This window comes from Triticum aestivum, chromosome 5B (genome assembly GCF_018294505.1).
Source record: "Triticum aestivum cultivar Chinese Spring chromosome 5B, IWGSC CS RefSeq v2.1, whole genome shotgun sequence".
Lineage (NCBI taxonomy): Eukaryota > Viridiplantae > Streptophyta > Magnoliopsida > Poales > Poaceae > Triticum > Triticum aestivum.
Window position 1 is genome coordinate 513,766,723 of NC_057807.1, and position 11,852 is coordinate 513,778,574.

Genomic DNA, 11,852 nt, shown 5'->3' on the forward strand with positions numbered 1-11,852 from the left:
AGGCCGAAGGGCAGGCCGGGCCGGGCCTGGCTTGGATTTGGCTTTTTTGCATTTTAGGGAAGAAGCACGACACGCTTTTTCACTAGCGGGCCGAGCTTGGGTCTGGTGGCCGGGTCGGGTCGGGCCCGGGCTTTGTTTGGCCCGGCCCGAAGCCCGGCCCGGCTCGATGGATGGCCAGGTATATCTTCAACTATCATATGCATGTCAACCCTGTGCCCTAAGCCCATACAACATGATTTCTACCTCCTTTGCACTGCCATAGTCCGGAAGCACATCACCTCCATAATTACAAAAAATGCACTCGCCGATGTTCATCCGGAGCTGTCATCAAAGTGAGTCAAGATCCTCTATTGTAGCGCACCGTGCAGTACAGCCATTCACATGTAGGGCCGGGTCCACACGTCATCTCCAGTATTGCACGGTATAGTACTACAGAGGATCTCCACCCCGTCAAAATCGGCATCAATATTCAGTTTGCCCACCCCTGGTAGGCCGAGGCATCCATCGAGGTGTCTTAACACGCATCTCTATCGGCTGCCAAGTAGGGAGTACCCAAGGCATCTCCAACACGGCTCACCAAATCGCCCCCGAATGTTTGAACATGATGGTTCGGACACTTTTTGTTAGAAGGGAGAGAGAGATTTGGTGGAATAGTTTTTGTTTTGCTTGAGCCTCGTGGGCATATATATAGGAGTACAATGATCAACTTGGAGTACAAGACAAGCCAGAACTAATCCAAGTCTATCTAGTCTTTCCTAATAATCAGTATACTCAACATCCCCCCGCAGTCACAACGGTGGCGACGCAGACGGTGAGACTGGAGAAAAATCCAAAGGCAAGCCGACAGACACCCCCCCACAGTCGTAACGGTCGACGCATCGCGAAGTCGTGGCTGGAGTGGCAACCGACGAGGTTGCTCAAGCAAGGCGATAGCCCTTTGTGCCGTTTTTCGAGGTAGCCGAGAGCGTGGGTGGGGAGTCGTGGTCGAGGTAGCCATGCGAAGAATGCCGTGGTCGATGTCGAGTCGGGGTAGCCTGTGTCGAGAAATTCGCCGTGGAGCCGCGGGCGCAAGGAGGCGCCGAGTTAGTCGTGGGCGCAGTGGTGTCGAAGTAGTGGTGCGCCAGGAAGTAGATGATGTTGACGACGCGTCCAGCCGGGGTTGCCAACCCCGGGGACACATCGTAGACGAAGGCACGCGTCGGTGTTGCCAGCACCGGGCATGCGTAGACGGACGAAGACGAAGTTGACGAAGCGCCGCAGCAGGCTTGCCGGGCCCGGGGACACGTCGTGGACGAAGGCACGCGGCAGTGTTGCCAGCACCGGGCATGCGTAGACAGGGACCTGCACGAGCTGTACGCCATATCGAAGAAGTCGAAGAGGCCAGTAGAGAAGGACTCGACGACGGTTGCGGCGCCAATCGGCACGGGGCCAATGTCGCCCGCGGTTGTCGGAGTAGATGAAGCGGTCGAGGTAGATGACGACGACACTGGCGACAGGCTGGTGCTGGACGAAGACGAAGGAGGTGGACGGGCGGCGGCGGCGGCTACGGGGGTAGCGGCGGCGGCTACAAAAGAAGAGCGGCGGCGGCGGCCTGACGGCGGCGGCGGCGGCTAGGTTAGGAGCGCGGCGGCGGTGCTCGAAGTAGGCGAAGAACCCGACGGTGTAACGAAGACCGGCGCGGACGATGGCGTTCCCGCGCCAAAGGAGGTGGTGCGCCGCATGCCACAGGAAGTCGACGCGCGGGGACGGCAGTGGACCGCGGGCCGCGGCGCTACGGCCCGAAAGGGTGACACAGCGGTGGCGGGCAGGTCGGGGCAACGACGGAAGACCTCGGGACGGTCGCAGGGGCCGCAGGCCGCGGTGCTCCAGCCCGAAGGGGCGGCACAGCGGCGGAGCACGGGGTAGTGCAACCGCATGGACGGCCTCGAGACGGCGGCATGGACCGCGTGCCACGCTCGCTACGGCCCGACGGGGCGACGCAGCGGCAGCGCGAGGGTCGGTGCAGCCACGGGGACGGCCTGGAGCGGACGACCTCGGGGCGGCGGTAGACCGCGGGCCGCGGCACTACGGCCCGAAGGGGCGACGCAGCGGTGACGCGGGTCGGTGCAGCCGGGAGAAGAACCACGGGGCGGCGGCGCTGCGGCCCGACGGGGCGACGCAGCGGCAACCCGTTGCTCGATCGGCGGAGGGGCACGCTGAACTCGGAGACGATCTTCACGGGACCTGCGGAGGCGCGCGTAACTAACGGGCCAGGTCGGTCGCGCGGCGTAGATGAGGTGGATCGCGGCGGCGAGCGGGTGATCAAGGCGATCGCGCGCAAGGTCGGGGACGCCGCTCGGTGGAGGCGTGGTGACGGCGGAGTCCGAGATGAAGCCGGCGGCGACGGGCGGCAGGGTGGCTATGATTGGGCGCCGCATGGCGCGAAGCCGCCGGGTCGGGGTGATGTAGGAGTCCCGGTCGGAGCAGGACGGTGACGGCCGGCGTAGATCGACGGGCGGGCCGGTGCGCGGATGACGGCCTTGAGGGCTGCCTGTCACGCGAGGCCGCCGGGTCGGTGAAGTAGCCGGCCGGTTGCGCTAAAGTCGGAGTAGAGGCGTGAGGTGTCGACGGCGGCGGTGGGCGACGCAAACCGATCAAGAAAAGATCGGAAAACCAAAAAGTAGACGCCGACCAAAGAGACCGACGAAAGAGAGAAAACCTCGGATCAAAGGATCAGGAAAAAGACTCTCTAGGGCAGCCGGCCAACACGGCCGGCGGACGAACCCTAGGTACGGGCGGCGCGGCCCCCGGCGGCGGTCATGGAGGCCGACCGCCCCGGGGGCGGCGCGCAGGTGCGGAAGCGGCGGCGGCTAGGTTTTGGATCGACTTACGATAGATACCATGTTAGAAGGGAGAGAGAGATATGGTGGAATAGTTGTTGTTTTGTTTGAGCCTCGTGGGCATATATATAGGAGTACAATGATCAACTTGGAGTACAAGACAAGCCAGAACTAATCTAAGTCTATCTAGTCTTTCTTAATAATCAATATACTCAACACTTTTAGGCCTTCAATGCATACACCCATTTTGGGCTGAATCGGTTTGGACGTCTAAAATCCCATAGGCCGATCCCAAATCAGCAGAGTTCTAGGGGAGTCTGGACGCTTGCGTCCGACAAGCGAGTCCCGCACAAAATTGTAGCCAGCTCAGCTCCGTCCGCCGTATTAATGGTAGGGTCGCCGGCGAGCCGCCCAAGGAGCCTACCCCTCCCATTAAAAAGTTGGCCAACCACTCCCAAACTCTATCTCTGAGCCCATCCTCGTTATTTTACTCCCTCTGCTGCAGTCCGTTCATCCTCCGTCGTCGGCATAGTGCGGACCACGATAAAAGTAGTACAAGCGAATTTCCAAAAAAAAGTGGTACAAACAATGGACGTCCGTATGGCAGGCCGAAATCACAGGGTAGGCCCATAATAGGTGTCCAACCACTTCAAGGGAAATGTCGGTCACGGCCTAGCCAGCACTGCATCAGCGTATGATGTTATGACAAGCACACATCATACGTATTTGAGCCTTAGGGGTTGACACAAGCACACATCACCTCCCGCTTGCATAATTCTGCACACTTGCAGTTTTCAATCAGCCCTTGATGTGCTTCAGTACACCCCATTGAAAAGTTTATTTTGGTTTTGAATAAACTGAATCCCCATGATATTGTAATTTAGTTGATCGGGACTAATTGACTTTATGAAATAGCACGCCTTGATATTGTTCTCTTAGTTGTGTGAATTATGTTCTTAAAAGTTAATTTATATTGGTTGAGAAGTGTCTTGCATATTATGGTTACTAGTAAACTAAAATCAACTAACTAGTTTTTAGAAATTCTACCAGTTTCTTCTGTACTGAATATATGGTCTTTGCCTCGTAAAAAAGATAGGGAATATGTTAAAGACATCCACCTAAATGCAGATGTAGAAATACTCTGTACATAAGCATCCTATTTGTCCAGTAAACGTTGATCTTGAGACTAGGGTTCTGAGTGGAGAAGAGATCTTCAAAATTGCCACATCCAGAGAGTACGTGAACTTCTTTTTAAATATTCATTCAATAACAGCCGCTCACAGATCACAGTGTCCTGGATTTCTTGCTAAGAGCAGCAGATTAATTCAGCGTTAATTTTTGCACTTCAAAATTGGAGCGGGCTACAAGCACAAAATTCAGTAAAATAATGGTGGCAAAAGAAAGCAACCTCAAGATGGAAGAATAATAGTGAAACAAACAATGTGATTCATTGTTACCAATGTACACAAAGTACCGTTTGTTTTGTTTTCAAGCAACTGTGGAGGAACCTACTATAACTTGCAGCTTGATACTTTGATCTGTGAGCATGAAACATCATATTCTATCAAGGTAAAGATCATTTTACCAAGCAAATCATTATTTGTACAAAGAAAGGAACAAATTATGCATTCCTATACTCATATGCTGCACTTGGAGCACGGTATTATATTCTCAAACACCAAATTCAAAAGCTTGTTATTACCAACTGAACATAATAGTTATATATATATATAGTAAATAATTAATCGAATTCCTAAAATTAGGATGCATAATTGAGCCAACATAAAGCTACAAAATCCTCTCATATAAATATTTTCAGACATAATAAACTTTGAAGGCACAAAAATACTATTTCATCAGTACATTGTCTCACTGATTTTTCCCATAAGGTAACTAACAACAAGTACCACGATACATTATTCCCCTCATCGGTGATAGCTACTCTATAAACTCAGTAGACTTCCCGTATAAATGCCAATGGATTTGGAATCTCCCAATTTTAACAAATCAAGATAGGTGTCATTTCTTGGATCATAACTTCGCAGAAATCCCTCTCCTGGCTCTCCACTACCAAGGATACCTTGTAGATAACCCTCTGCACTGAAAAATATCCTCCCATCATCTAACATTAGAAAAGGATACATACAAGGCCTAGCAACATGTGATGGCATGCTGTATTTCTTAACCCAGATACATTTCTCAAAATCTGTCAAAAACCACAAGTCCATAGATATGTTATGAATATTGTGAACCATAACTAAACATCCATTCAATTCAGCCAATGATAACTCAATTTCAAGTTTTGAGTAACTGTAATCCTCGTTTTCCTGCACAAACCTCTGCACCTGTTGTGGACCATGTAGAACACCCCACTCTTCTGTCTCGAGGTTGAACGAAGCTACGCTACCAGACTCAATGGTTATAACCCCAGTTTCAAAGTATGTGGAATAGAAGTCCATCAAGAAGTACACCACCCCGTTAACGACCACACATCTTATCTCGCGACCGGTACAGATATGGGATGGAGGGTCCTGCTTCCTCCTCCATCTTCCATGGTTCATCTCATTAAAGGTGATAATCTCACATACCTTTCGGTCACCAATTGTAGAGACGCGGAGTGCCTTGTACTCTCTGATAGAGGAGACCTGCCCAAATGCACACGACTCGACTTTGCAGTGCCATTCTTTTATTCCCTTCACCTGTAGCTCATGCACCAATTCCTCTGAGAAATCAGTCGGCAAGGTGATGGTAGCTCCAGTGGCCGGGTTCAACACCCAGACAGCCCGAGAGTAGAAAATCCAGTTGAAGCAGACGAGATCTAGCCGCGTGCGTACAACACGGATGCTATCACCCTTGCTTGAGATCTGGCCTACCGCATCTCCCGATGACTCGTTCACCAGAACAATTTCATACCCGATGCTTGGTATCCGCTTCAGCACATTGCCGGAAATATCTGAAATCGCAACGGCGTTGATCCCACTATCATCGCAGTAGGCTATGGCGAGGAGCGGGGGCGCCGTGTGGTGGCGGGACTTGTGCGCCGTGATGAAGAGTGGGTCGAAGGTGAGGCGCGCCAGGAGGGGCACACGGTGCGCAGGCGGCAGAGCTCCTTGGCCGGGATGCGGAGGAGGATCTCGTACAGCGCATCGGCAGGCAGGTCATCAGATCTGGACGCGGAGTGGCCCAACTTCGAGGACGACATCGCTGCGGTAAGTAGATCTCGTAAGCAAGCGAGGGAACCAGATCAATGATGGGTTCAGATGGGGTTGTGTGCTAAGGAGACGAAGGAGTTTGTCTTACCGAGAGAGGTGGCGGCGAGTAGGCAATCGTCGGAGACGAGATGTCGGAGGGGAAAGCGTCTGACGGTGAATCGATGGCCGCCGCACTGGTCTAGGGTTTGGTTTAGGCTGGGACAACAAGGGATCGAATACAAAGTGTCCCCAACTCACGGATTTCCCAATTTTGGTTAAATAAAAAGGGAAACACTTTACAACAGACGTATGATGGAAGTCATTTGTCAGAGCAGCCGCATGCCGTCGATTCGCTTAAATCTCACGGTCAAGGGTGCTTTCCTTGTTTGATGAGATTCCAAAACAGCCCATTCAATTTTGTTGCCGCATCCTCTCCAATAAGGCGATAACACCTCCCGCATTGACCCCATGTCCCCGCCAGCCTCAAACTCACCCCATCGCTCGTCCTCATCTCCATCGCCTACTCCCATGCCGCCGATCTTGCGAATGCCATCGCCGTCCTCACCTCTTCACCATGACTAACCAAGTAACCATCCATATTTAGTTAAGCATATTGCTTGTGATCTGACAAAAAGTAGCTTGTACCATGGTCATTGCCTTATATGATCTCTGAATAACTTTCCACGGTTCCGCTACTTGGTCTAGAGAGCAGACTCTACATACAAAGGTATGATGTCACGTCGCTCTAACACTCCCTTCGTTTCATAACGTAGTGCGTCCACATTTTTTAGGATTCAACTTTGAGCATAAATTAGACCAATAATTAATAAATCATTTTACTGAAAAATTATACTACTTTTGAAAACTTCTTTCAAATACGAATTTAAAGGTATCTATTATGCTCCCATCGCAGTAGCCCATGTTGGTTAAATTTATGATAAAGTTAAATCTTGAAAAACGTGGGCGCACTATATTATAGAACGAAGGGAGTATATAGTTTGTGCTGCATAAAGTTAGCAAACTGATTGATATCTGTCGCGTGTGTCTCCAAGTAAAATTATCGATATCTACCAAACAACTATTCCAAATGAGTTGAAATTTTCCCAGATCGGTACTAGGTACATTTGTGGTTTAATGTGATTTTATACATATATTTTTTGAAAATATTAGTTTTGAACCAAATTTTGAATGAAATAAAACTGCCGACACCTCTCAAAACCATTTGTCGAAACGAGCTGAGATTTGAAAAGAATCATAATTTGGCTACAATATTCAGAACACTAGCACCCCAGATGGTAGATATAGTTGGCACCAAGCTTTAGCATTGTAGTTGCCGTATGGTCATTACACGCATCATCGAGCCTCGCACGCCATCGACTTTAGCATCCCTCCGTGTAAAGTTGGCGGTTGGTGCAAAATTGCCAAGTCTGCAACACTACCAATGATAGATGTTTTGTGCAACAAACCTGTATAGTAGATGGTCTGTGCAAAATTGACCTCAATAGTTGGCGGTTCGTCGAACAACGCGCACTGCCGACGTTTCTGCTGAGCCGTCAAACCAGTATTCATCTGCATCAACTCAGGTGGGGTGTCCTTTTTTCGAGAGAGAGGGGGGGAATCAGTAGTCGGTTTCAGTCCTGACATTCTTAGTTTTGGCTTCTCATTTGGAACAAGCACAAGAGAACTGCATTTGAACTTGGCAGGATATCTCCGCCTCACCTACAACCCGAGGGCCCAGTGCAGTGAGCTGAACCATGTAAGAAAGTGAGAGTTCCGGTGAATTTTAGCTGAACAAATCAACACATAGCACGCTTCCCTTGCCGTGCGTACGAAGTACAAACAGAAACAAACACAGTACTCACTCCATAAAGAAATATAAGAGCGTTTAGATCACTACTTAAGAGCAAAGTAAAGTAATGATCTAAACGTTCTTATATTTCTTCACAGAGCCAGAGCACCTCGCAAGCAAAGTCAACAAAGACGGAACACCATTCTGATGGAAGCAATACATATTATGTACAGAATTATTCAGGAGTTCTTTAGCCACATCCAAATAGCGTGTGGCAGACATGCATGGCGTAGCAAATTTAGCAAATGCATAAGTTATACAGCAAGCATTCTGTTGCGGCTTCGCATCTTCGCTGCTGATGATACCACAACGACGATGGAGCCTAGCCGACTACCACGTACTACTAAAGTTTCTTTCTAGCGATACGCCGAAACCAAGATCGACTCCAGGAGGGCTGCCGATCAGATCAGAACAGAGCCTACTCCTCCTTCGAGGCGTGCGTGGCGGACACCGTGGAGACCATGGAGTCGACGCCGCACTTGTTGCGCACGTTGGAGCCCCTGCAGATCTTGTAGTACCCCTTGTCCCCCCAGTTCTCGCCCCATGAGTTCTTGATGATCCAGTAGGGCTTCTCCTTGAAGCGGGAAGGTGCGAACCCGGACGCCCCGTAGCCAACGAGGAGGACGCCGTGGTCGAGGTGCCTGCCGCAGATGTATGGGCATGACACGCCGCCGATGTATGTCTGCATGTATGCGGCGTTGATACCGACTGCACAGGAGAGGAAAAATATGTGTCAGTGATTTCTAATATATATAGATTGATTGTTCCATGTGCTCAGAAACACAGATCTGAGTTGTAAACTCCATGTGAGACAGTTATACTCACTGGCCAGCGGTCCATATTTCACAAGGTTAGCAGCAATCTGTTCTTCATCAACAGCGACAACGCTGAAGTTTTGAACTGAAGCAGCAATCTTGGACTTCTCAAATTTGCAGGTACCGTCCTTCCCAGTGTAAGGGTAATCCTTTTCTCTCTCAAGGCCACCAGATTTCAACAGATAGCTGAAGGCTGAAGTCATCAACCCACCGTTGCATCCAGCATCGCATGAATCAGGTTCTGCTGGGTCGCACTGAAAAATTCACAATATGATGCAGCATATTAAGTTGAGGCACCCATCAAAGTAACCAGGCAATAAAAGGTATATAATTGTTTTACTACCCTTGCATTCGCATGGCAGAAAGAATTGTTCAATGAAAAAGGCAAAACAGCACAGCATCTACCTTACTAGTATTTTTCTAGACAACAGTTTCATGTGATACCAGTGGTTCTTGACCGGAGAAGATAGGTAAACTGAGATAAATACAAAGAAACATGTAGCAGTAGCACCATTCAAATAAAACTAAGTAAATAGCAAGACAGCACAGGTAAAAGGCCCTTCAACAAAAGTTGGATGCCTCACACTGCATATGAGTAAAATGGAGCTATGGTTGATGTGCCCTTACAGGTACTAGTACGGGTCACAGAATCTTATACGGAGTACCATGTATTACACATACTAAATCCCATGTAAAAGAAATATTTTACGATTTGGAGTCATGAACCAAAACATTGGGCACTACCAAAGGACACATCTTATGCAATAATTACATTTGTCATTTCCCTTATTGGTTTGATGACAGCAATATAAGACCTACCCAGCTAACAGTTTGCTTCTTTCCCATTCAGTTACAGATCAGAATATCAAGTTAAGTGGCATCCAGTTCAATGAGTTGACAACATAGAAATCATCAAACAACTTGGGTTAACTACACAAAAATTTCAGTGGCTATGCCTATTCTGGTGGATGGACAGTAATCTGGATAGTCCATAGAGATCAAAGTGGCACCCTCACAGCTCGCCCACCAAATCAGTGAATAAGCACAAGGCACCTTGGTGAATACTGAATAACTGAGTCACTGACCGATGATAGGTCTATCTCAACCTATCCATTATCCTAATTTATGACATACATGCACTCACCAAACATTCTTATCTTCATCTTTATTCTAGGCTTGAAGCTATCATCTCAACAAAAGGAAGGCTTTAAAGCTACCCCACCCACCATGAACAGGTTCTCCAATATAAGTCTGTGGTGATTACTATGTTGATTATTTTGGTTATTTTCATAAAATAAGTCGATCGCTTTTGTTGACTGTTAATTAATGATATCTCACAGGATCTTGCCAATCTTTGTCCTTCAAATTTCCCTTGTAAAGTTTGCCATGGGATACTGATCCCAATTCCCCTCTCAGAACTCACCTAGACCCTTTATTTGGTTTGGTGCGTTGCCCAATCAGAAATCGACAACATAGAAAAGGTCTACACCAACAGACAAAACATAGTGATGTACCACAAAAATCCAACATATCTTGTGAACAATCAACCAATCACAAAAAAGAAGAAAGAAAAAGAGGCTCACCTCATGGTCGCAGTCGACCAGCTGCTGCTCGGAGAGCACCTCCATCTTGCCCGTGGCCAGGTAGTTGGCCCCCTCCAACGCCCCGGACGCGCTGAACGACCAGCACGACCCGCACGAACCCTGCAAAATCAACAAGGGTCAGGGGCGGAGGCCAGATCGGAAGATAAAACGGCCAAAGAATCAGGGGAAACCTGGTTCTTGACGGGGCCGACGGCGCCGTGGTCCCTCCAGTCGAAGTCCTCGGGGAGGCCGTCGGTGGGGAGGACGGGCGCGTCGTGCGCCGACCCGGCCATCTCCCGCAGGAACGACCGCCGGGTGGTCTTGAGCCCCAGGAAGGTCCGGCGGAACTCGGCCGGGGTGAGGTCGGAGAACTTGGTGACCCCGTGCTCGGCGGACGGGTCGAGCATCTGGTGCCGGCGCGCGCGGCGGAGGTTGGCCTTGAAGACGGAGAGCCGGTGCGCGTGCTCCTCCGCGTCCCTGTAGGTCTTCCCGAACCGCTGCACGAAGCCGAGGAACTGCGAGTCGAGCTCCAGGTCGTTGTCGAGGGGGTCGGCGGCCCCGACGACCTGCCGGATCAGGGGCTCCTCGTCCCCCGCGGCCGGCGCTGCCGGCGCCGGGGAGAGGAGGAGGCCCAGGAGGACGAGGAGAGGGGCCACGAGGCGATGATCCATTGGGGGGTTTTCTTGGTTGCTTCTCCGGGTGGGTTATCTTTGCTTCGGCTCCACTTCGTGTTGCTTTATAGGAAGTTGTTAAAGGAGATATTTTCTGTTTAGACTCCTGGGTGCTGTTCTTTTTGCAAATGGGCCCCTCCGGAGATGCAAGGATTATCCAAAGATATTTTACTCCTCCTTTTCGGCCCCACGGTATATACCCACCGTGGACGGCGGGGTATGGGAGAAGAAACCGACTCGGCAGGGGCCTACACGCACGACGAGGCTGATGGCACGACCCCAACAAGTCCATGAACAAACCAACACTACACACTAGCCTATTGGTTCCTCGACGTTGTCGATCGTGCACACGAGTAGGGGTTGAAACTTCGCTCCACTATTCGACATAGCACTACCACCGACATCTGAATATCGCTACCATGGCACCAGCCCTGACCCTAATGAGGCACGGGGGCAAGATTAGGCCGCACTTCGAGCAACATCAGTATAATGTAGATACACATCGGACACACACAACGCATGGATTTCTCCACCTCCCCTCATCGAAGAAGAGACCAAGGTGCCCCTTATTACATAGAAAGAAGGGAGATTGGGAGAAATACAAGGGAAGGTCATTGGAGCACCAAAGCAACTATAGCAGAACCATCCGCCTCATAAAAATCTACTCCCTCTATTTCATAATGTAGTGCGCCTACGTTTTTCAAGATTTAAGTTTGACCATAAATTTGGTTAAATTTATGGTCAAACTTAAATATCAAAAAACATGAATGGAGGAAGTACTAAAAAATGATAAAATATTCATTCTAACATATTCCTAAAACCCCTTGTATCCTTAACATGTTATAAGAGGGGCCTCTAAAATCATCCACATAGCATCTAAATATAGTGGGAAGAGGAGAAAATATACAAGCCCATAAAACCTCA

At 49.7% G+C, this 11,852-nt stretch overlaps 1 protein-coding gene across 1 annotated transcript; it reads right to left on the reverse strand.

Moving 5' to 3' along the window:
* Window positions 1-7,981: 7,981 nt before the first annotated feature.
* On the reverse strand, window positions 7,982-10,981 carry LOC123112857 (cysteine proteinase 1). The gene is made up of 4 exons (XM_044533957.1): window positions 10,449-10,981; window positions 10,258-10,377; window positions 8,685-8,928; window positions 7,982-8,567 (listed from the first exon to the last, which is right to left on the reverse strand). Exons 1-4 carry the CDS (start codon window positions 10,926-10,928, stop codon window positions 8,278-8,280), a joined length of 1,134 nt encoding a protein of 377 aa, XP_044389892.1. The 5' UTR covers window positions 10,929-10,981; the 3' UTR covers window positions 7,982-8,277.
* Between the last annotated feature and the right edge of the window lie 871 nt (window positions 10,982-11,852).